Source organism: Crinia signifera, chromosome 5 (genome assembly GCF_055691185.1).
Source record: "Crinia signifera chromosome 5, ASM5569118v1, whole genome shotgun sequence".
In the NCBI taxonomy this organism is placed as follows: Eukaryota; Metazoa; Chordata; class Amphibia; order Anura; family Myobatrachidae; genus Crinia; species Crinia signifera.
In genome coordinates this window covers 30,691,910-30,718,809 of record NC_139221.1, presented here as the reverse complement: position 1 = coordinate 30,718,809, position 26,900 = coordinate 30,691,910, and the positions used below count along the sequence as shown (strand labels likewise).

The 26,900-nt window shown below is 46.5% G+C and overlaps 1 protein-coding gene across 48 annotated transcripts in view; it reads left to right on the top strand.

The window, feature by feature from the left end:
* The window catches only part of RIMS2 (regulating synaptic membrane exocytosis 2), a 558,076-nt gene that overhangs the window by 182,973 nt on the left and 348,203 nt on the right, over positions 1-26,900 (top strand). For 3 of the 48 annotated variants that reach the window (XM_083186935.1, XM_083186934.1, XM_083186932.1), the window contains exon 1: positions 18,986-19,458. The exons of the other annotated variants lie outside the window; for them this stretch is intronic. In XM_083186935.1, the coding sequence (XP_083043061.1) occupies positions 19,334-19,458 (125 nt within the window). In that variant the 5' untranslated portion in view covers positions 18,986-19,333. Of the gene's footprint in view, positions 1-18,985; positions 19,459-26,900 lie in introns of those variants that run through there. 48 annotated transcript variants of the gene reach the window in all.

Genomic DNA, 26,900 nt, shown 5'->3' with positions numbered 1-26,900 from the left:
ACCTCCTGATATATCAAATAAAAAGGAAACACAAAACCAGGCCAAAATACTCACTATTTGCCTTAACCCTGGCCGGAGACGCCCCACCCACACCTCCTAACCATGTCTACAATGGGTGTGGTACAGGGGTCCGACAGTCATTAGCCCAACGTCGGGATCTCGACTGGCCGGACCCAGACAGCATGGTGAGGGCAACTAAGCCCCTTGCGGGCTCGCTGCACTCGCCATGCTGCGGGCACGGTGGCTCGCTAAGCGAGCCACATATTCTATTCTTCCTCTATGGGGGTTGTGGAACCCCACGAGGGAAAATAGCAGGTGGCCGTCGGGAACCCGGCTGTCTGTGTTTTGATAGTCGGGATCCCAACGTCGGGTGCCCGTCCAGTACCCGTCTACAAGGATACCCATGCACCAATTGACTTTGCCCCTTCCAAGGTGTGTGAATCAACATATTTATTATGTAAACAACAGCACTGAGTGGCAGCAGTGTGTGGTATAACTCACAGGGGGGGATTTACTAAGATAGGAGTTTTATTTCAGATGGAATGTTGCTGTGGGCAACTAATCAGATCATACTTGCCTACTTTTATTGTTGCCACTCCGGGAGAAGCCGATACTGTAGTATCTGATTCAGGCTTGCCTACCCTCCCGACAGGGCCGGTGCCACCACTAGGCAGCCTTAGGCAATTGCCTAGGGCGCCGGCCACTGGAGGGCGGCCACTTGGGAGCAGCCCCTGAATCAAGCTCAAGGCGAGCATCTCCCCCCCTCCATGGAGCGTCGCACCTCGCCGCCCCCCGCCAAGGAGAACTGCTGCGGCCATCACCATATCTTCCGCCGCCGCCCCCCATGGAGAGCCGCTGCATCTCAACCCCCCCGTGGAGCGAGACGCTGCTCCCTCTCCCCCCCCCCCCCTGTGGAGCGAGACACTGCTCCCTCTCTCTCCGCATCTCCCGCCGTATCTCCTGCCACCTGCACGTCTCAACCCCGGTGAAACGAAGTGGCGGCGGCGGCCGCATCACCCCCCTCCCCCCCCCTGGGGAGCAGGTGAGCGCCGGGGTGCCCCCCTGCCTGGGGCGCTCCGGTGCCTTGCACCGGCCCTGCCTCCCGAAAATCAGAAGGTGGGCAAGTCTCCCGCTTGCTGCCCAGAGCCCCCTTACCCATCCCCCTCTGATTCAATTACCGGAATTTGCGGGTCCGCGGAGACGACGAGGGGGCCTTAGAAAGCATGGTTTTGCCCATTTTGAGAAGAAATTTCCCTTGCGATCAGGTTTGAACAAGGTCCAATGTCTAGTTGGACTTGCAGGTAGACAAAGTCCACATACTGCACCTGTATAGGTTTATTAGCTGCCCCACTAGTAACAAGAAGCTGAATTAAGGTTCGTACAGTACTTCCAGTTTGAAGTATTTTGTTATGCCCAAATCAGCCCAAATGTATTGGACAAGAGAAAAATTAAATAGGTCAGATAGCGCTCAAAGGTACTTATGTGCATATGTAGAACCCCAGCAGCTCATAACAGAGGAGTCCGGCCTCACAAACGGAGAGAACAATATGGTCATTGACTCTAGGCCCTTTGTGCTGTGTAGGCAGCACCAGAGAGTGTGGAACACAACACACACACCCTGATACCGGAACGTCACTGAGACCATTCCTACTGCACACGAGCACGCTGCTTTTATGTCATTTCCAGTTGTTTTATTTGTTTGTTTGTTTGTTGCTTGTTGTGGTGCGAGTCTATTTGCTAAAACAATACATTGTTGTCTTAAAAAAAAATAAAAAAATGTATAACCGTTTATTCGTCACACAAACACTCTGCTTTGCTGGGCTAGGTAATTTGTGACACTCCAGCTGCTGTTGAACTACACCTTCCAGCATTATTTATTTATTATTTATTAACAGTTTCTTATATAGCGCACACATATTTCGCAGCGCTGTACAGAGAATATTTGAACATTCACATCAGTCCCTGTCCCAGTGGAGCTTACAATGTATATTCCCTACCACATGTACACGCACACACAGACATTCTAGGGTTCATTTTGTTTTGGAGCCAATTAGCCTACCAGTATATTTTTGGATTGTGGGAGGAAAACGGAGTACCCGGAGGAAACCCACGCAAGCACGGGGAGAATATACAAACTCTGCACAGTTAGAACCATGATGGGAATAGAACCCATGACCTCAGTACTGTGAGGCAGTAATGCTAACCATTTCACCATCTGTACTGCCCAGCAAGACCAGAAACTTATATATTGATGCGTTACCCAGTGGCTGTAGGGGCATAATCTCTCGCACTGCTTCCAGCTCTATGCCAGGATTGGCTAGTATCATTGGTAAGATGGCCGGCCACTCAGGCCGATAGCCGATATTCAGGCACTTATTCACTTACAGAATAATTAACAACTGAAGATTGTGGTCAAGCCATCGTAGAGTCGCCATATCTGATGAAATGGGCAATATCAGCCGTGTTATCCGAGCTGTGGCGGACTGGGAGGGTGCAGGCATACCGAATGGGATGTCACGATGCGGGTGGATCCGGCATGAGATGTCATGATGTGGGGACGGGTCCCCGGTGTGTAATGTCATGATGCGGCAGATGTCATGACATCAGCCGGCCCACACGGCTTCTCTTCTCGCTCCCAGCCTGAAACCGGGGCCGCTGGGTCGGCCCATAACTGATGACTGCCCGGCAATGATAACAAGAGCATCCTGCCGACGCTGGGTCAGTCATCCACTATTAAAAAAGTGGGCAGGGTCGTAAATCACCGGGGTCTGCCGGTGAATCCCCGGTTACCCGCCGGGCCAGTCTGAACCTGTATCACAATATGTGTGGGCCCGGTCCTTCCCTTATTGTGAATGGAACTGGTTTGAAGACAGGCTTCCACTTGGGCCTTTGAGGCTACACCTCAAAGGCAAACCGGTTCTCGAGATCTACCAAAGGTCCACGTTTTCCAAATCACCTAGCTGGTGCACAGCTGTAGTCATTACAGGCCAAATGGGAAATCTTGGTTCAAGTGTCAGAACTTGAGTGGTTAGCCCATGTGCAAAAATATAACTCAGTAGTGGGTGGCAACAGTGGACCTCATAATTATCAGGGGCCCCAGTGCAATGTGCCATCTGCACCAATGGTCATTCCTCCACTGCCTGGTTCATATTCATGTGTAAAATTGTCAAGAAACCGACGCAGCCAATCAAGACATTTGCTGTCATTGTGTAACTTGCACTAAACAAATAAAGGAAAATTGGTTGACGTGGTTTAGTGTAGAATTTGCACTTAAATACCGTGATGATTGCAGCGTTGGCAGATAAGACTCGGTGGATTGCAGCAATCCTGCTTACAGCCTGTCACAGCTGCTGGCGTTTTGTTCTCTCCTGCCTGGCTGCTTGTGAACACTGGATGTTGAAAAGACAGAACTGAGACGAAGAGAAAATAAAATGCTGCCACAATGAAAGGCTGACACTGAGGAACTAACATTAAACTGCAAATGCAGCAGTGTAGAAATACCAGCACTATGATAAACTGGACACCCACTAATGCAAAGTGTGCACAGTCCTATAATCAACGGCACACCATTACCCAGAGCTCTAGACAACAAAATAAAGAAAGCAATTCCGATGTGACTGAAAGCAGAGTACAGTATAAATGTCTTCCTGTTCTGCACAATCACATGTCATCACTTGTCAATCTGCAACTCAAAGGGGCTGCTCACTTCTGCAACCGAATACAGGGCTAAACTCTGCACTTACCACCTTCCCAGAATCCTCTCTTCCAGGGCCTGGCCTGTGCTGTGGCTTCTGGCACTGGTGGAGTAAGGATATGTTTAGAATTTACAGAATCCGATGTAAATGTAGGGACAGGGAAAGTACTGTAGAATGTCCAGGATATGGTCACTATGTCGACATGCATTGGGTTGACATTGCTTAGGTCGACAGGGTTGGAAGTTAGACACAATCATGAGGTCAACAATGGGAAGGTCGAAGTGTTTTCATGTTTGTTTTTCGATATTGCTATTTCATCCCATCTACAGGTGTTGCCTACTTTGCTGACATTGGCAGGTATTCAATGCTGTGGGCGAGTGATGACAGTGAGCAGAGCTTCCTGCTCGCTGTCACCACTCACCCTGACAGTATTCAACGCAGCCCCCTCATACGCCAATTTCCCCTCGCTCCATTTTTTGAGCGTTGGGGAATCGGCGTATGCGGCTCCTGAACCAGCGAGACTCGCGGCTAAATACAGCGCTGCTTTGGGGAATTCTCGCCGTCCTGTGACGGAAAGGATTTCCCCGGAGCGTTGAATAGAGCGAGCGGCCGGCGCGGGGGTTAAACAGCGAGGATCGCTGGTTTTCTGCAATCCTCGCTGTTTAACCCCCTCGCTGGCCGCTCGCTGCGGCATTGAATACACCCCATTGACAATGTTGATGTTATCTTGTTCAATGTGAGACTGTTGACATGGTTATACTATCATTAACTATGTCATGACGACATTTAGCATGACGACACTAATGCTGTTGCTGCAATGTTGACAATCTGTTTCTAGTGTAATACTTACCCTAATGGAAACCCTATTGGAAATGTTGACATTGTTGTAATGTCGAAATTTCCATTAGGGTAAGCATTAGGGATCATGTAGACACTGTCATTGTCGGCATTTTTAGTTGACTTTGTTAATTACAACATTTTGACCACTTACCCCATCTAGGCACATGTTCATGCTTTTAGTTTACGGTGTAACCAGTGGCGGTTTTTACCTATGGGCTGCAGGGCTGCAGCCCCCCCACCCAGGTAAAATCCGCCACTGTAGTGAAGCCAGATGCAGTCTGTGAGACTGAACTGGCTTCACTGTGACTGGCAGTGACTTCCTATTGGAAGTCCGACCTGCCAGTCACCAAGGCAATCCCATTGGGAGGTGTTCCCTCCCTCCGGGACACCTTTCTGCGGGCTGTCGTGCAAAATCGGCGATTGCACATGCGCAATACCTATATCAGTACTTCGAACGCACTGGTCCCGGTGCCTGTCATTTGTATTCCTTCTATGGGCTGTTGCCGAAGCAGCCATAGAAGCTGAGAGCATGCGCAGTACAGAGGTTTGTACTGCGCATGCACCAGTCCCGGCGCATGTCATCATAGCACAGGCGCTGGGCCCTCTATAGGGACTGGCGGCAGCGACAACGACAGGGGGGGGGAGGTGCTTGTATCACGGTACCCCAGCTGCAACCAGAGGCAGCCCCCCCACCGAAAAGGTACGGGTCGCAACTGGGTGTAATTAATAATAATCCCCAGGGGGCCAGGTAGAGAAGGGGTCACTTTATGGTGTAACTAATAATAATCACCAGGGGGCCAGGTAGAGAAGGGGTCAGTTTATGGTGTAACTAATAATAATCACCAGGGGGCCAGGTAGAGAAGGGGTCAGTTTATGGTGTAACTAATAATAATCCCCAGGAGGCCAGGAAGAGGATGGGTCCCCATAAATGCAGAACCGGTATCTTTGAACTAGGCGTATAGAGCGGATAATGTGGATTAGTAGAGACCAGTCTGAGAGGAAGCGGAATGTTTCCTAGAGCAGAATTGTGGATACTCTTTGGAGCTGTGATGTGTGAAGGTCAATTAGCAGAAGAGAATACTAGTTAGGCGGATGTGGGACGGATATTAGACAGCACTTACATAGACAGCCATTACATCGACACCATTAGTTCGACAGCTCAATAGGTCGACATGGTTTTAGGTCGACATACCATTAGGTCGACATGTCATTAGGTCGACAGCTCATTAGGTCGACAGCTCATTGGGTCGACATGTTTTTAGGTCGACACTGTCATTAGGTTGACAGTGTCTATGTCGACAGTCAAAATGTCGACATGGGTTTTTTCACTGGTTTTTGGCCGAAATGTCGACACAGTCGACATGGACACGATGCTTCGGGCACACTATTTTATTCTCCCACCACGCCCTAGTGGATAGTAGGGCATGAAATACCGCCTGTCGGCACATGTCGGCTCAAAAAACAGTGAAAAAAAACCATGTCGACCTTTTGACTGTCGACATAGACACTGTCGACCTAATGGCAGTGTCGACCTAAAAACATGTCGACCTAATGAGCTGTCGACCTAATGAGCTGTCGACCTAATGACATGTCAACCTAATGGTATGTCGACCTAAAACCATGTCGACCTATTGAGCTGTCAAACTAATGGTGTCGATGTAATGGCTGTCTATGTAAGTGCTGTCTAACAATAGTCCGGATACCAGTTAGGCTGGGAGAATTGAGGCCATGCATTAGTGTTAGCAGTGACATAAGGACTAATAAATATAAGCAATATGTGAAGGATCAGTCTCTGTATGCAAAATGTGGTTATATAGTTAAAGTCTATCCTGTGGGAGTGAGGGGGAATTCCGTCAGACGAAGGGTGCAAATTGCTGTTGCCACAGCGTTTAAACGCCAGATACGACACAGCATCTTGCACCCTTATCGCCTTCAAGCCGACCGCCAAATTCCTTTAAAGTGCTCACTACCTTACGAACAGACACTTTTGTGCGAGATCAAGGTTCCTAGTGAAAGCAGCAGGATGGCGAGTGTAATGTCGTGAACTGCGGATAAATGGGGAAGGGGTTTGTCCAATGTGACGTTATTATTTGAGCGTCCCTTCTTCTTAGGCCTGAGATTTGGAGGATTATGATGCAATGGGGGTGGGGCTTAATGAAACAAAGCACCAGCCCCCTCATTGGTCAGCCACAACTCTGTTCCTACTTCTTGCTAAATCAAATTGTATCATTGTTTCTGAACAGTATCTACAATAAATGTCCTAAATGTAGTCCAAAGGTTTGCAGCCTATTGGAGCATACATACATACATGTAGCGATTTTTGACAATTTTTTAAGTGATCTGAACAGATCGATCAATCTGTGTGTGTGTGTGTGTGTGCCCCATAGCGAATATAATGTGTGGCGCTATTGCTGGGCTAGATAGTTCAAGCATGCTTGAACTATCTAGTCTTCGCCCAAGTTCTCTCTATTGACCGATCTGTGCTGAGCGATCTGTGCTGAGCGATGCTTGATCACTCAGCACAAAGCTCCCGTTGCTACGTTTGTAGGCCCCATTAGTGCAAGGCTTGTTACATTGCTCCAATTATTCGTCTTCTCAGGATTTTGTACAACATTGATTTGACAGTGTGTGACAGTGTGTGTGTGACATTCTCTGCCGTTCTGTGACAACATGGAAGGATTTTAACCATTGTAGTGAAATGTATCTTTAACAGAGGGCACACACGGTGAGATACGCACTATTTTTCTATTCGATTTTGCTTCTAGAAGGAAAATCGAATAGAAAATCGAATGCTTTTTGTACATCCGATGCAGATTTGATCCCAATGCGCGCTCCCGTGTAGTGTAAATCGAATCGAAAAATATTCCTGGCAGCCAAGACTATAAGGTGCGTACACACGGTTCAGTTCAGTTTTTGATCTGATTGCTATTAGATACAGTATGGACTGTTCCACCTGCTCTGAAGTTTTTTCTACTCCTTTTCGATTTCCACTATTTTCTATTTGATTTCCCATTTGATTTGCTATTAGATCAACACTGGCTTCAGGCAGGACATTGAATCGAATGCTGCAGATTTGCACTATCTATATTATATTTGCACTATATAGTCGTGGCTGCCAAGACTATATTTCTATTCAATTTACACTACACAAGAGCGCACATTGGGATCAAATCTGCATCAAATGTAGAAAAACCATTCGATGCCCATTCAATTTTCTATTTGATTTTGCTTCTATAAGCAGAATCGAATAGAAAAATAGTGCGTATCTCACCGTGTGTATGCTCTATATACAGATCTGTACTATATAGTCAAATCAAATGCATTTTGCGTACAGTACCATTCGACTCGATCCCGATTCAAATTGGGATAGAATCGTAAGCAAAATTGCACCATGTGTACCCGCTATTAGGAATAATGGGGCAGAAGTATTAAGCTTTAATAAGAGATAAATGCCGGTGTGATAAGGAGAGATAAACATCCAGCCAATCACCTGCTAACTGCCATGTTACAGTCTGTGTTTGAAAAAAGTTATTAAGGAGCTGATTGGCTGGACATTTACCTCTCCTTATCACCCTTGCATTTATCTCTTGTTAAGGCTTAATACATCTGCCCCAATATCTGAAATAGTTGCATTGGTCAATTATGTATATGACATAAAAAACTAGGCTGCATCAGTTATACTTACTGTGGCATTAGGTTATGGCAAATTTTATCGCTAGATATCTATCTCTTTATGTCCAAAGGTGTTTTTATCTAATGGCCATAGAGTTGTTAGATGATGCATTGTGGCTCTAACAATTAGTCATTGGCCAGTCCAGTTGAGCCAGTGTCAGAGATGAGGAGTACACACTACACTGCACATGCAAAGAGGTGAAATGTAAATCATTGGAAAAGTTGCTGAGTGCATGTTGCCATAATTCAGTGAAATGCTCACCTCTAGGCACTGATTGTCTCTCTACAGCAGCCTTCTTTTCTTCACTTCTCTCACCCATTTACATGTCACGCTTTATAAAACAGACCTGAAACAGAGCATTTAAATTACCTTTATTTGCCTTCAGTAACTTCAGCATAGAACTGCGCATTAACATTTCCAGATAATGGTTACTATTAATGGCAAAGGATAGAAGTAGAAGTTAAACTAGCGGGTTGCCCAAGAAATCCGACATTTCCGCCTTGTGATATCATCATTTAACCCTTTCGCTACTAGGGGCTTTTTTCTGGGTTCTGGTATATTAGATTCCTCCCATCACTCTGTGCCCCCACAATGCTGCCATGTATGTGCTGTCTGCTGACTACATGTGTGATGTGATGGGTTATGGTATATTAGACTCCTCCCATCACTCTGTGCCTCCACAATGCTGCCATGTATGTGCTGTCTGCTGACTACACATGTGATGTGATGGGTTATGGTATATTAGACTCCTCCCATCACTCTGTGCCTCCACAATGCTGCCATGTATGTGCTGTCTGCTGACTACACGTGTGGTGTGATGGGTTATTGTATATTAGACTCCTCCCATCACTCTGTGCCTCCACAATGCTGCCATGTATGTGCTGTCTGCTGACTACACGTGTAATGTGATGGGTTATGGTATATTAGACTCCTCCCATCACTCTGTGCCCCCACAATGCTACCATGTATGTGCTGTCTGCTGACTACACGTGTGGTGTGATGTGATGGGTTATGGTATATTAGACTCCTCCCATCACTCTGTGCCCCCACAATGCTGCCATGTATGTGCTGTCTGCTGACTACACATGTGATGTGATGGGTTATGGTATATTAGATTCCTCCCATCACTCTGTGCCTCCACAATGCTGCCATGTATGTGCTGTCTGCTGACTACACATGTGATGTGATGGGTTATGGTATATTAGACTCCTCCCATCACTCTGTGCCTCCACAATGCTGCCATGTATGTGCTGTCTGCTGACTACACGTGTAATGTGATGGGTTATGGTATATTAGACTCCTCCCATCACTCTGTGCCCCCACAATGCATACTTGCCTACTTTTCATCTCCCCTTTGCGGGAGACCAGGGAGAGGGCAGCTAATTAGGGGGCGTGGGAGCTCTCAAATGTAATTTGGATAGCTCCGCCCATGGACCTGCCCCATTTACGGCACAAAAATGGGGCGTGGCCATGGGCGGAGCTATCTAAATTACATTTTTAGATGGTACCGTAGCACTGTTTAAAAGAAGGAACCCTATTAAAGAAAAAATGGGAGCAGAGGGAGAGAAGCAGGAGGGAGGCACGAGGCAGCTAGCCGCTATCTTACCATCTTATCTGCGGCGCTGCCTTCTGCTGCTTGTGCCGCTCCCTCTGCTGCTCCTGCTCCGATGGCTGCCCTCTGCTGCGCTGCCGCTGTAGGCAGTGTAGCCACTGCTGACAGATCCCCGGCCGGACAGCAGCGGCGTCTGCCTCGGGAATTTGTAATTAGCGCATGCGCAGTCACTTTTTTTTTTTTTTTTGCCAGACGGGCTAAAAAACCGGGAGGATACCTCACATTACCGGGAGACCGGGAGGAAGGAGCAAAAAACGGGATACTCCCGCTAAATGCGGGAGGGTCGGCAACCCTGCCACAATGCTACCATGTATGTGCTGTCTGCTGACTACACGTTTGGTGTGATGTGATGGGTTATGGTATATTAGACTCCTCCCATCACTCTGTGCCCCCACAATGCTGCCATGTATGTGCTGTCTGCTGACTACACATGTGATGTGATGCGTTATGGTATATTAGATTCCTCCCATCACTCTGTGCCTCCACAATGCTGCCATGTATGTGCTGTCTGCTGACTACACATGTGATGTGATGGGTTATGGTATATTAGATTCCTCCCATCACTCTGTGCCTCCACAATGCTGCCATGTATGTGCTGTCTGCTGACTACACGTGTAATGTGATGGGTTATGGTATATTAGACTCCTCCCATCACTCTGTGCCCCCACAATGCTACCATGTATGTGCTGTCTGCTGACTACACGTGTGGTGTGATGTGATGGGTTATGGTATATTAGACTCCTCCCATCACTCTGTGCCCCCACAATGCTGCCATGTATGTGCTGTCTGCTGACTACACATGTGATGTGATGGGTTATGGTATATTAGACTCCTCCCATCACTCTGTGCCCCCACAATGCTGCCATGTATGTGCTGTCTGCTGTCTACACATGTGATGTGATGGGTTATGGTATATTAGACTCCTCCCATCATATTTTGCCTCCACAGTGCTGCCATGTATGTGCTGTCTGCTGACTACACATGTGATGTGATGGGTTATGGTATATTAGACTCCTCCCATCACTCTGTGCCTCCACAATGCTGCCATGTATGTGCTGTCTGCTGACTACACATGTGATCTGATGGGTTATGGTATAATAGACTCCTCCCATCATATTTTGCCTCCACAGTACTGCCATGTATGTGCTGTCTGCTTACTACACATGTGATGAGTTATGGTATATTAGACTCCTCCCATCATATTTTGCCTCCACAATGCTGCCATGTATGTGCTGTCTGCTGACTACACATGTGATGTGATGGGTTATGGTATATTAGACTCCTCCCATCACTCTGTGCCTCCACAATGCTGCCATGTATGTGCTGTCTGCTGACTACACATGTGATGTGATGACCTTCTGCAGTAACTTACTGGGGTCCTGTAATTATTTTTATTGTTTGATGGGGTCCCAGAGCTAAATAGTTAGAGGACCTCTGCCCTAGGCAGGAGCCGTGGGTTAAGGGACGATTCATCTATGGTCTTATAGGACTGTTCACCCAAACGTGACATGCAATAATGACAGATCCACACTGTACTAATGAGGATAAACTGAGCAGTATTCCAGGAGAAACATATATAAGACTTTGCTATGAATGATGACAGCATCTGTCAGTTTCATTGTGTGTCCCTGTGGGGAGACACTGGCTAAAGCCGTCTTGTGCTTCATTTTATTCTTATATTGTATATTTCCTATTCAGTTACATATTCTAAGGATGTTACCCTCTGCTATCCATCCTATGCAGATGGGCTGCCGTGAGGATTTCAGTGGTGGTAGGCGTAGGGGCTATGAGAAAACACACTAATGTGGCCTGGTAGGGGTATTGCAAATCCTGGATTGGTGGTTCCTAATGTAAATGCTTCAGTTTGAAGAAGGTACATTGTCTTCCTTTATCCCTTGTAGGTAGCACCAAAACAATAGTCCAGTGAAATGGTTTCTGGCACCCCCTGCAAATGATGAATTTGTGCCCTACCTCCCATACTGTGTAAAGGCAGGGTTGTGGTTACACAATAGTACCCCCTGTTCAAATAACGCCACACAGTAGCACATTCATTTTCACATTACACCGATTGTAGTGCCCCTTATTCATATTACAGCACACAGTAGAGCCCCTTATTCACGTTATGACACACAGTGGTGCCCCTTATTCACAAAATCACTCAGTTCTGCCCCTTATTCATGTTACGCTACACAATAGTACTGCTTATACATGTATGCCACATAGTAGTGTCACTTGTACACAATGCCCAGAGTAGTATTAGATTTGGGTGGGGTGTGTTCAGTGGTGCAAGTAGAAAAAATGATATAGTGGTACTGTGCTGCGTGGTTAGGGGCGTGGTCATATGACATGAGGGGGAGTGGCTACATGACAAAACTTTAGAACACAATGACATTTCTGTTTGGACTTGTGCATTGCATCCTGCACACAAGATGTAGGGGCCAGGATCAAAGTGCAGGAGCCAGATAAACTACAAACAGGGATATTGCACGCCGAAGGCACGTGGCCAAAATTTACACAGTAATGCCTGTTAATCGTCACACACCCAAAACATATGACCCATGACATAATGCTCATTACACATTATGCCCATTGCACTGCTGCCGCACAACTGATGCCCATTACTTATATGCCCCCAGTGCCAGATATGCCCCCACATATATACCCCCAGTGCCAGATATAACCCCACAGTGCCACACATATGCCCCCACAGTGCCAAGTATGCCCCCAGGGATCCACCCACATCATTCAATGGTCCGCTTTTTACATATACCTGCCTCTGTCACTCCATAAGCTCACCGCCTGTGTCCCTCCAGCAGTTCCATGCCCTGTGCCCTTCCAGCAGTGGTGACGGCATGCAGGGCTATGGTGATGATGGAACTAGTTCCCTCTATTACATGTGGTGGAACTCAGGGGGTTATTTTGGTTCACTCTTTCTGACAAATTCTTTCTTAGATGGACAAAACCATGTGCACTGCAGGTGGGGCAGATGCAACATGTGCAGAGAGAATTCGATTTGGGTGAGTTATATTGTTTCTGTACAGGGTAAATACTGACTGCTTTATTTTTACACTGCAATATAGATCTCACTTTGAAGTAAAACCCTGCCACAATCTAACTCTCACTGCACAAATAACATCTGCCCCCCCCCTCCCCCCTGCAGTGCACATGGTTTTGTCCATCTAAGAAGGAATTTGTCAGAAAGAGGGAGTTCCCTGCTATCTGTTAATTGTGTTCTAGGCTGCCAACCTGCCCCTGGCACTGCCCTAGGACTTCCTTACCTGTGTGTGATTTGCAGATGGTGCACACAAAATGCAAGTGACTCACTAGGAGGTGGTGGATTATACTGGGCGGAGATTCCACCACTGAGCAAATCTTAATAGCAATCAGTCACAGTGTATATAATAGTAAAATTAGACTAGATGATCCAAAATGCCCTTTTTATCAAGAATACGTGGGATACATATTACTAATAATAACATAAGGAAGTGTCATGCTGCAGCTCCTTGGGGTGTCTGTCTGTCTGACGCTAGTACATATTTTGTCTTAGAAGAGAATCCTGATTGACAGATTGTTTTCCTAAGAGGTCTGCACAGATTGTCCCTGGTCCGGCGCTGACACCTGTCACAAGTGGCGGACTGGATTTTTCCTGCAAATTACCGTAGCGCGGTTAGAGATACAATAGAGAGATCGCTATGAGGGCGACAGATTATGTACTGGCATGCTGCAACCAGCTCGCTGCCCAGCACGTTGGCATGTTCTTTATTTATAAGAACTCCAAGGTGTATGTAAGCCAAATTGTGCACAAAAATAATTCTCAACATGTATTATTTAATGGGTGTTCCTGGCATCGCTAATTGGTAATATATTATTTATCTTATATACAGTAAGTGGTGGTTTCATTCACTTGTCCTACATGATTGACTTCAAAACAAAAAGCTGCTTTAGTCTAAATACTTCTGGTTAATTTCCCATATTAGTTAAATTCAGTGCATGATCTCACATTTACTGCTATGTACCGCTGGCAGATGTACTCAGTGTTTGTGTGAGGTTCAGTGTCTCTGTCCAGGTGAGTAGAACATATTGTGATGCCTGCGTGGGAGAGAGGCAAACTGACAATATACCACGATACCACGGCCAGCGTCATGTTTATATACCGCTGTTCGTGCAGTGTCTTCGGTTTATTTAAGCTGGATTTCTTGCGGTTTCGTTGAAAGGTCCAGAGCCTGAATTCTGCACAACGATCAGCTGAGTCCTTTGTGTACACAACACGGATACAAATCATTTATTCATGGTTGGATTATTTCCAGAAGCCATGGATCCATGACTCCGAAAATGCACCCTGGTGTCCAACTCCAGTGCGGGATGTACAGTCCCAACTAGATTGAAGATTGAAGAATAGAATGTCATTTATATGCATGTCTTGGGTTAAACACCTAGGGGCCGGATGTTCAAGTTGGGCGGCCTTTGGGGATGCTGGAGGAACTCTACAGGTTTTTTTTTTTAAAGGGGCAATCATGTACTAGCATGGTTTTGTGCTGTGAGTGATTGCCCCTTTAACACTTTGAGTATCAATGTTGCTGTGATAGATGTGCAAAATACAGATAGAACCATCCTCGTCTAGCCCTTTAATAGGATTAAGTGAGCCAAAGCTGTCGGACTTAATCCTCTGCTAATCCCCTACTGTATTGTTCTATGTATTGCAGTTGAGAGCAATAGGCCTTGGCTCACCATGGCTATCCAGAGAAGGCTAGCTGAAGAAGGTTCCACCTGTATCCGTTACAAATGCCAGCACTGATCACAGCGACTTTTTTGGGCGCAATGTTTAACAAAACTTAAGTGAATTGACTTCAGATCATTTGCCGGCAATAACTAAAGTGATTCATATTCCTTGACTTCAACCCCAGCATTTTTAGCGGATATTGGGCACATCTCTCACAGCATCGCTGGCACTCAAAGGGTTTAATAAAATGTCCAAGTTCGGACGGTACAAAAAAGATCAAGTTCGGTCTTCCTTATATCCGGCCCCTAGTCTGTGTCTGAATATACTGTATTCTCTCTGTTGAGGGTGGAACTATTGTCAGGAGTTGTTTTGTGATATGGACAGTTGTTTAGCCAATCGGTTGTGTCTGTGGGTAGGGGAGGTCTTTTGTCACATTCCCGCTTGCCTTTTAATTTATTTTGTGTTAGCTTTGATTGCTGGAAAAGAATGGTAGTGTTGGCGGTCTAGCTATTGGGTCTCAACGTGCTCTCCCCTCCAACGCACCGGTTACGGATTATTTATAAGGGGTTGTGTCATACCTCCCAGCATTTGAGGATACTGGGGTGGGACAGGGCGATTATTTGGGGGCGTGGCCTGACAAAAAGGGGCATGGTTTATACTCACGTCACTGCCATGAGACCACACCCCCATTTTCGCCACTGTGGGGGCATGCCCAGCAGCTCTGTAAGAGTCTGGCCAGCCCCTCTACCTACAAGAATAGACGCTGTGCGCATGCGCACAGCATCTATTCACGGACGACAGGGGGGGCTCCCAACTGCCCTCCCACCGCGGGACACTGCCGGCCATGGGAGGGAAGTGGGAACGTCCCATAAAAACGGGACATTCCCGCGATAAGCGGGACAGTTGGGAGGTAAGGTTGTGTTGTTGCAAAGAGAGAGCATAGACAGACAGCAGTTGAGGGAGATTACAGATATTAGAATGGACTTGTCAAGCTGTATGTACAGCGTAGAAAGCCTGCTTGTGTGCTAACCACAATACAATACAGCATTGCTCCATTACACACACACACACACACACACCTGCTTATCATGACACAGACCCGGTTCCCTCACTGCTAGCCTCACCCTACACGGTACACCTTCCACCCTCCTCAGTTTGGTTGAGTGCTTACTTCTGGATCCCTGTGGGCGGTTTTACCTTTCTTACCAGTCTTCTGCCACTGGGTGCTGCTGTCCCATCTTCTTACCTAGCGGCCTCTGTCCCTCTGTCCTTGCTGATGCATTACTGGGAGGAGATGTGGCCATGCTGAGCCTGCTGGGACGTCAGAGAGAGAGAGACGGTTAGGGCAGAGGATGGCACAGCACTCTAAGACAGCAGGCTGGTTGTAAAGGTTAAGTCACCAAGATTCGGAGAAGCAACCACCCCCCACGCCTGTGTCATATTTAGGGGGGGGGGGGGGGGTGTTAGCTACTGTGCAAGTAGTACTGTCACTTGGCACACTGACAATTGGGGTCCCACAATGATGACACACTGACAATTGGGGTCCCACAATGATTACACACTGACAATTGGGGCCCCACAATGATGACACACTGACAATTGGGGCCCCGCAATGATGACACACTGACAATTGGGGTCCCACAATGATTACACACTGACAATTGGGGCCCCACAATGATGACACACTGACAATTGGGGTCCCACAATGATGACACACTGACAATTGGGGCCCCGCAATGATGACACACTGACAATTGGGGTCCCATGATGATGACACACTGACAATTGGGGTCCCGCAATGATGACACACTGACAATTGGGCCCCCACAACAATGTTATACTGACAATTGGGGTCCCACCACCATTGCACACTGGTAGTTGCGGTCCCATAATGAAGGTGCACTGACAGTTGGGGTCCCACAGTGATAACAAACTAACAATTGGGGTCGCATAGCGATGGCACAATAGCTCAGAAATTTATTTTTACTAATAAGACCATATACCCCGCTGTCTGCCGTTTTGGTTTTCACGCTCCTGTGAGGGGTCAGACAGGGGGGCCGTTAAGCACAACCTGCGAGGACTCGGGGACAATGTGAGTTCTGGCTGATAGACAGGGAAGTTTCCATTGGCCGATTTCACCACAGTGATGAACTCTTTCGCAGGCAGCGTGGAAAATAAATGAGTTTGATGACGATGATTACAGCTGCTGGTAGCTATTAAACATTGCAGAAATACTGCAGGCTGTGTCACGTCGCTGCAGAGAATTGCATCTGACTGGGCTACAGTGACGGACTCCTTTCCCTTCTTTTCCAGCATGTGTTCCTAAAATAGATTATTGTCCTTTTAGTAGATTGCAGTGCCATGAAAGAATAAGGTTGGGAAGTGGGAGGAATGCTTCTCATTTTCGTCGAACAGGGGGGAAGAAGACATTAAAAGCGTAATTTGCTGAATCTCCCATTATCCTGCGCAAGCTATATAGCCGGTTACACACCAGGGAGAATGCTGGGTCCTCCTGCTCCCTGCCTACAGCTATGGAGCATTAGTAGATCAGGAATGGGAATGTCACCCCCCCCCCCCCGCCATGTGCAGCTGTAATCTGCATATATAAAGCAGTGATACTGGGATTCCTGTGTGCAGCGAGAGACAACTCTATTGGCTACAGCAATGGTTACTATTATTACAACAGCCAGCATTTGGTAATCTAATCATAACCAAAACCGGAGATCTAATATTGTCACAGTAATTGCTGAGTCTGCCCTCCCTGCTAGGATTGCCTAGAATCTGAATGAGACAGTTGCAGAGTGCCAATCCAAGCGCAGCTGGAGAGGCAGGGGTACTCATGCCTTCTCTTAACCCCTTTATTGCCACAATGCCTTAATGCTGACTGTGCACCATCATTAGCCTGCTAGGATTGAGAGAGAAGAGAGAGAGAGAGAGAGAGAGAGGTGGGGGGTGGTGGGGGGGGGGGGGGGTGTTGAGCCGGCTATGGGTATACAGAGATGATAGACTGATTGATTAATATATGCATCTCTCTTTCTATAGGATTGATATGTGTATCTATAGATCTGGATAGGTAGAAACTGTAGATAAATAAACAATAGATTTAAATATCCAACAGATACTGTAGATAGGAAGTACACCGATTTAAATATACAATAGATTCTGTAGATAGATTTAAATATGGATAGATACATAGATTTATAATAGATTTACATATTTGATAGATACTGTAAATAGATATTTATCAATTTAATTATACATTGAGAGATGCTGTAGCTAGATATAGATATATTTCAAATACACAATAGATATAGATAATTATATAGATTTAAATATTTGATAGACACTTTAGATAGAATTAAATAATGAGTAGATACTGTAGATAGAGATAGATTTAAATATACAATGGATACTGTAGATAGATAGGGGTATGGGTAAAAACTGGACCCGCACAAGAGCCTGGAATGCCGGGCCGGACATCTGCATTCCGGAGCTTGTAGTGTCCTGTCTGGGGGTGGGGGGCTGCCTGTGACAGCTGTCACCAGGGAGAGGAGGAGGGAGAGAATAAAGCCTCCCTTAATGGTCCGGGCATGTAGCAAAAACCGGATGGCTGTTATCTTCCCTTCTCCGGAATGCAGAGTTTGATCTCCAGTCCGGCGTTCCGGAGTATTGTCCGGGTCTGGTCTTTACTTAGTCCCAATAGATAGATAGATAGATAGAAAGGTAAGCCCCATATACACTAGATGTCTTTCACATTATCTTCTAGTGTGTACACTCAATATCATTACCGATACACGATCCCACGCGTCATTAACGATGATTGATATCTACAGAACATGCAAGTCAATTTGGCAATATATATTCAAACGACCCGCATTTTCGGCAGGTTCCGGTGACGTCACTGAACGGTATCAGTGGCCAATACCGTTGGATGTATACCGGATGTATACCGACAATATCGGCAAACCGCGGCCGATATGGTTAACTGTATCGGCCACTGTTGGGTAACATGTATGGGGCTTTAGAAAGATTTATAGATTTAAATATAAAAATGGATAGAAAGATTTAAAGTTATGATTGATAGACAGACAGACAGGCAGGCAGGCAGGCAGGCCATTGCACTTTGTGACATTGCTATCTGGGAGGCCAGGCAGTCTGATGTGAGATCTCTAGCTATCAATATAAATAAATATATATATATATATATTTATTTATTTATTTATTTATTTAATATATACATATTCACAGTTTATGTGGAAGTCCTACAGCAGGTCCCTCCCCCTCCCCCTATAGGAGCACGCCATTGGCTGCAGCGACTGCTGGGGTCACACTATTGGCTGCAGCGATCGCTGGACCCACACTATTGGCTGCAGTGACTGCCGGGCGCACGCCATTGGCTGCAGTGAGTGCTGGGGGACGGTGCAGCCCCTGGTACCCGGGCAGGCTGCTGCTGCCGCTGTATGTAGTAGTGTAGGAGCAGGAGGATGCAGAGCCCGTGCTGCTGGCAGCCAGATGTGCTGCAATTCCTGCCCCCACTGCCTGCTGTGTATGAGGCTTAGAGGAGGCATCGCAGCGCAGCCTCTCACCCCTCCTGCCGCCGCCGGGGATGCCCGTTTAGCCGGCTGCCGCTTCCCACCGGAGAAGAATGAGCGGACCATTGCTGGCCGGCACCTGCAAGCCCCTGCACAGCGTTCCCCGGCTCCAGCAAGCGTACGGGACTTGACGGGCATGTCCGCCCGGGGTGCCATCTGCAACATTGCGCTAGACAGGTGGCGAGCGGCTCGGGGAGGAAGATGCAGTTTGATACATTACGCCAGTTCTGCAACACCGTCCTCTCCCATTTCCATGAGGCTCTCCCCACCCCCCCGAACATCCTACAGGGCGACCTGTTCGGGCAGACCTTGGACAGCTCCAGCAGGTGAGTGGCAACCAATGCACCAAGCCATGGGCAAGCAGCACTGTGCCACCCTATAGCTAATTGCTGTGTGCCCTCTCCCCTCATCACTCCTGGCACATGCCATCCTATAGCTAGCTGGTTACATTGTACCAGGGAGGGAGAACACCTGCTGGGTACCCTTTTCCCTCATCACCCCTGGCACAAGCTCACTCTATGCCACCCTATAGATAGCTGGTTACAGTGTGCCAGGAAGGGAGAACACCTTTTGGATGCCCTCTCCCCTCATCACCCCTGACACATGCCCACTCTGTGCCACCCTATAGATAGCTTGTTACATTACACCTGCTGATGCCCTCATCACCCCTGGCAAATGCCCACTCTGCCACCATATAGCTAGCTGGGTACATTGTGCCAGGGAGGGAGAACACCTGCCGGGTGCCCTCTCCCCTAACCACCTTTGGCACATGCCACCCTATAGCTAGCTGGTTACATTACACCTTCTGGATGCCCTCTCCCCTCATCACCCCTGATACATGCCCACTCTATGCCACCCTATAGCTAGCTGGTTACATTACACCTGCTGGATGCCCTCTTTCCTCATCACCCCTGATACATGCCCACTCTGTGCCACCCTATAGCTAGTGGTTACATTGTGCCAGGGAGGGAGGGAGGACACCTGCTGGGTTTCCTCTCCCCTCATCTCCCAATAACACATGCCCACTCTGTGCCAGTTGCTGCAGGCAATCACACCAATGCATCCTCCTTGGGTTGCCTAGTCTGTGTGGGCACAGAGGATGTTGCTATTGACCTGCAGGATGTATGGAATAGACTAAGTTTGGTGCATTCCATCAGAGAGATAATACTTTCCTACTGTCTCAGAATGATTGATTATCTGTATGGAAGGCTCACTCCCCCCCCCTGACCAATCCCCATTAATAGGCAGCAGCCAAGGATTACTTGCATCAGGGGCTGCTGTGCTTCTTGTGTGCTGCTAGGATGCTGCTGGCCGTAGCTGTATTATCTCTGCTTTTAGTACGCACTCCGGTCTAACATGGCTCTGGTGATAATGGTGGTGTTAAATGGGATTACTGGTCATTCACTTCCACTTACAGTCACTTATTCTGAAAGATGCATTTTGCTTTTAGTTGATTTCTCATACATCTATGCAAAAGGAAATAAATGTGTAGTATGTGCCCAGCTCTTCTGCAGTAGAGTTACTTTTATGTAAAGTAGTGAATTGTATATATGGGAAGTGTCTGTCTATCTATCTATCTATCTATCTATCTATCTATCTATCTATCTATCTATCGTATCTATCTAGATACAGTAGATAGACACATACATTGGTTTCCTCTTAAGTCCTTCTTTTTCAACCTATGGTACCAGTACCCCCAGGGGTACCCATTGCGATGTTCAAGGGTACTTTAAACATTGTCAGTAATGGCGGGCTGGTGATAAATAGAGGCATAGGAAAAAGCCGTGTCCTAGGGATCTCTTGCACGCATCACCACAGGACCCTGCCGAAATGAGAAAGTCTATGCCTGTACCTCTAAGCCAGAAAGCATACGCGGACTACAATTTTACATGTTATCATCCATTGCAATATGTGAGAAATATAGTATAATTTATTCGTTTTTTTTGTTTCTAGCACATTTATTTGCATTTACAGCAGCAATTACAACCATTACGAATGTTTGCTTTGCAAATACTAGGGGAGCAGATAATAAAAAATGTCTGCCGGGGGGGGGTAGGAAAGGTGGAAAATGATTGCAAACCACTGCTCTATGGGGGTCATGTGTAGAAAACGGTTACCGAATCCTCAGTTTGTATTGTGAAGCAATCTACATGGATTTATATATATGTACATTATGGGGAGTCTATCTCCACAACAGTGATGTACAGTAGTAGCCTTATTACCATTTGTGGTCTTGCTCAGAAGCGCTAGCACCTCTTCCTGTTACAGTTGGTGTTTTCCAGCAGAAAAATCTCTTCTCGTTCCTTTACTTGTTTTTGCTTTAAAAATTTGATTATTTTTTTTTAAATGTGCTTATACCACAAAGTTATTCTAACATGAAAATGGCTGTCCAGTAACATGCAGCACAAAAGAAGGACTGTATTAAATAAAAATTAACAATTAATATAGTATGATCTTGTGTGTACAGATAGAATGGAAAAAAAATAGATTTACCTCACAGGTGAGACATGTTGATAAAATAAGGCTGTTACAGCTACTATAGGGTCATCTGCCAACCACAGCGGCGTGCAAATGCCCACCACATAGAGCGTTTTTGGGGTTGTGAAGCCGCTGTGTTTACCACATGAGAGAGATGCTCAGGGCAATCTGCCTAAGCCTATCTGTGCAGCATGTTGTACTGTAGGCAATGCTAGCTGCACGCTAGGGTCATTGCCATTTACAGTACCTTGAATTATATAATGACCCCTTTGGTATAAATAAGTTTAATGTAGTAGGAATAAATACCACAGGAGTCTACACCTGCATTAAGGAATAATCCGGAAAGCTAAAGACAAGTCCGCCCTGTTCTGTGGTGGCAGAGGAGGTATTATTCAAGGATTTACCTTATAATATTTGCTCAATAAATCTCCCCCCAAAGACTTCATTCATTCTATGGTGTTTATTTACTAAGATGGGAGTTCTATTGAAGATGGGATGTTATTGGCAACCAATCAGATTTGATCTATTATATTCTAGAAGGTGCTAACTAAATAAGAAGTCGATTCTGATTGGTTGCCAATAGCAACATCTCATCTTCAATAAAACGCCCATCTTAGTAAATGAACCCCTGTGTGAATACTTCACAGTTCATTGGAAACTTCCTTCTTCAATGGGTTTTTGGTTTTAAGGAATAACTTTATTATGAGAAAATAAACTTTGACCTATGAGGTAAATTTACTGAGGCTTCTTAAAATGAAAAGAGGTGAAGTTGCCCAAAGCAACCAATCAGATGATGTGTATAATTCTCTCAGATGCAATAGAGAAATGATAGGCCGAATGTGATTGGTCTAGATCAGACATGTCCAAACTATGGCCCTCCATTTGTTGTGAAACTACACATCCCAGCATGCCTTGCATAGTTTTAGCTGAGCCTAATGGCAAAACTGTGGCAAGGCATGATGGGACGCGTAGTTTCACAACAGCTGGAGGGCCATAGTTTGGACATGCCTGGTCTAGATGTTGCTTGCTCTAGGAAATACATAAATCCTATAGGAGCTGTGGTCTATCTATGCGAAGTTTAAACGTAAGCCACATATAATAACTTATATAACTGGTTTGTATATTTATTCTTATCCTTTGTGGGAATTCGGTGTCGTTCCCATAACTCATAATTTCCAATTTCCCTCCCACTTACCACCTTTTACTTTTCAGGGTATAGTTGCCAATTATAACTGCCTTAGCCAGCCTCTTGCTGGTTTCATGTACAGCCAGCTAATAGTTCTATTCTGTCTCCGCTCCCCCCCCCCCCCCTCCAAGTCATAAAACTGCCAATGCGAAACGCAGTGCATGCTGGCAGTTTCAGCAGCCCCTCCTCGCTCCTTTTGCATCGTTCACCTGACATCGGGGGAATTCATTTTACCAGTGAAGATAGAGATTTAGGAGTCTGTTTAGCAAAAGTGAAATTGTTTTGTCTTAAAATCCGCAGATTCTTGCAAATAAAATGCTGCCATGTTTAATTTCTCTTGTCAGGACAGCTTAATGCAAAACAGGGCTGTCCCAGGAGGAGGAAAGTAGGCCGGGTGGAATGGTCTTTTTTTTTTTAGTGCATATTGTGTGTGTAGCCGGCACATGCGGATAACGCGAGGGACCAGCAGAGATACTGTGTTATCACTTGTCAAGGGAAAGGGGGGGGGGGGGGGGGGAGAGTGATATTTCTTCATGGTAAGCTTACATAATGCCATGCGCAGAGAGAGTTAGATTTGGGTTAGGTGTTTTCGAATTCAAATGTAAATGGCAGTGTAAGAAGCAGCCAGTATTTACCCTGCACAGAAAAAAATATAACCCACCAAAATGTAAATCTTTCTGCACATGTTACTTCAGCTCCACCTGGGCAACATGGTTTTGCCCAGAAGTGCTTTTTTGCTGAACAAAGCTGAATCAGGACACACCATAGAACCCTTAATCTGGTAGTTTGTGTTCTGTACATCATGTGACTGAGGTGGGACGGGCGGTGGTGGTACTCGTGGTATACTGACCGTTCTGTTCGTTAGAAAACAGCATGGATCTTGCAGACCACCTAAGAGAACACCCTCGGGACCTGCAGCGTGCTATGATAGAATATTTGGAACAACGATTTAAAAAAAAAATGACCAGATGCAAATTCAAGAATTTAAAGTGAAGTCTGTCATTAACGTGAAGAATGCTGCATCCTCTCCTCAGTCTCTTCCCCTGGATGTTGTAAGGTCTCTGTACCTCATAATTCCGCTAACATGATAAATGAACACTTGTAAATCAAGATAAATGAACAGTAGGAATTTATCTCTCAGGGAAGCTTCATTGACGTCTTGTCACCACGGTCATTACAAAGCAACGGATTTTTAACCCTTCGTTGCATGATTTTTTTTACATTGAAAAAAAAAAAAAACGCTCTGTAGCAAATTTGATGCACCATGTAATGGTATTATGTACCATGGGGATATGGATATGGGTATGTAGTACATTTGCAACGAAGGGTTAATTGTTGACTTCCTTCAGGATTTTCTTCCTGCATACTTCATTGTTCCTCTGTTATTGTTACGCCCATCATCATCATTGTAATTGTTGATTGGAAATGCCACACAAACATGGCCGCTGACCGGCAGCCATAATGACATATCCTGCAGGATAAAAACCGAGCAAGTTCATGCAACATTGGCAAAGGAGTTGCACATGTGATACAGGGGGCAGCAAAGGCAATGGACTTCAGAGCTTACAATCTACAGGGACAATGCTGAGAATCAGGTGTGCCGAGGGCAGTGAGGCACCGTGCCCGAAGCATGGCGAGGGCACGTGGTACACTGATACAATTTCCGTGTCGACTTACGGCAAAATTCGGGACAAACTCATGTCAACCTTTTAACTCCTGACCTTCCCATTGTAGACCTAATGCTTGTGATGCTTAGCCGTGTTGACTGTTTTCACGTGTCTACCTAAGCCCTGTCAACCGTTAGTGGTCGATCTAATGTATGTCGACCTTTTATAGTTTTGACACTATGACCCATGCACAGTTGCTGCTGCCTTGCAGTTTATAGGAGTGTTATCTGTATGGGGAAACCAGTATTGATGTTGTATGCCAGTGTGGGCAGTATTCAATGCGGCCGGCGAGGGGGTTAAGCCCTCGCCGTTTAACCCCCGTGCCGGCCGCTCACCATATTCAGTGTTGCGGGGGAACCCTCGCTGTCTGAGGACAGTGAGGATTACAGCTCTGTTTATGTCGTTTGTTTGGTCTTTGGTCTAGTGTTTGAGTGGGTATCCTCTTTGTTTTCTGGTTTCCTTCCGCTCCCCAAAAACTTTCTGGTCGGATAACATGATCTGATCAAAAATGAAACCCAGTGTATATACATTAATGCTGCCCATACACGTGGGAGATATTGCATGCAATCATTCGATTTCGACCACATTTGGGCGATAAATCAAATGATTGTATGCACAAAATGGGTACCATACGACTTGATGCGCAGGCACGTGCTGCACGTAATATTTATTGAATTACAGGAGCAATCGCATGTGGTTAAAAACACTCCACTGGTGGGGGGGAGAGGGATCGCTTTATCGGCTTGGGGATGGGGAGAGGGGGCCGGAGGGGCTGCTGGGAGACACTGGGCAGAGGGCGGCATTGTAGCTGTAGCGCTAGCGGGCGGCGGAGGTCAGCGGTGGCGGCAGAAGTGTTTAAAACATTGGGCAGACCTCTGATCGGCTGAGATAGCTCAGCCAATCAGAGGGCTGCCCAGTGTTTAAACACTTCTGCCGCCACCGCTGACCTCCGCCGCCCGCTAGCGCTACTAGGGGCAGAATTGCTTAAACACTGGGCAGCCCTCTGATGAAGGTGAAAAGTGGATGTTGGGTCCTCGTCTCCTTCCTCCATGTTCTGCCAAACCCCCGAAACACTTCTTACATGTTTTTAATCTGCTTGCCTGTGATTGTCATCCATGGACAGGACCATCCTGTGTCATTCAAAACATCGAGGGGTTTAGTCACTAAGATGGGAGGTCTCTAAAAGATGGGAGGTTGCCCATAGCAACCAACCAGAATCTACTTATTTATTTAGCACCTTCTAGAACAGTGGTTCTCAACCCCGGTCCTCAGGACCCCACACACAGTGCACGTTTTCCAGGTCACCAGCAGCTGCCCTCTGTATCACCAACTGTCACATTTAAAAAAAGCCACAGGTGACCGGGAAAACATGAACTGTGTGTGGGGTCCTGAGGACCGAGGTTGATAAATAAACCTCAGAATCTGATTGGTTTCCCATAACAACATCCCATCTTCAATAAAACTCCCATCTTGTACCCCTTTTCTACCGACCTAAAAATCCTGGGTTTTTTTTGCACCTGAATGCGCACCAAACCGGGTTTTTGTCAGTGGAAATGGTGACAAGGTGAGAATCCTGGGTCTAGTGACCAGGGATTTTTACCCAGGATTCGAGCTCTTACTTGTGTTTTTTGACCTGGGCAGGGAAGCTGGCAGGCGCCTCCTGCTGCTGGTCCCCTCAAGCTTCCTGGCCACCCACAAGCCGGTCCCCGCACGCTGCCCGGCCGCCAACACACGCTGGTCCCCGCAGGCTCCCCGGCTGCCCGCACGCTGGCCTAAGCTCTCTGCCTGGCTTCCGCCGGTACGTGCACGATGCCACCTGTCCCCTGCCTGCCCTCCCTGCTTTCCTGGGATTCCCGTTTCAGTGAAAACGGTGTCAACCCGGGAAAACAGGGCAGTGGAAACAGGGACATGGGAAGGGAGACCCATAAAAAGCCCGTTTTACCCAGGATAACGAACATATGCATTTTTTGCATATTACATGGATGTTAAAAGGTCATTTATCGCACAGAAAAAAAAAATACCAGAGTTTACCGTAGGAATCCGGTTTTATGGCTTGGCTTGCAGCTACAGTACTACGGAGCTCATTTATGGCCTGCATGCTAGACTGCCCCTGTGCCGCCTTACGGCACAGTATTTCACACGATGAGCCTGGCGTTGTGCGAGGCCCGAGGGATGCTATTTATCTGCGGTCACCAGAAGACATGACTTTTGCCCGTATTTTTCCATAATTCACGTATTGATTTTGTTTTGGCTGTTTTTGATGTTGTAAATGATTTGGAGTAATCCATTCATTTACATTTTGCTCGTAGAGAATATTAGCGCCTGTGTGTATATATTATATGTATACTGTATGTTTGTATATATATGTCATGTCAAACAAATAACATATCATCAGTGTTTTATTCTGCATTCTCCGAATTACATGATTTTACAGTTG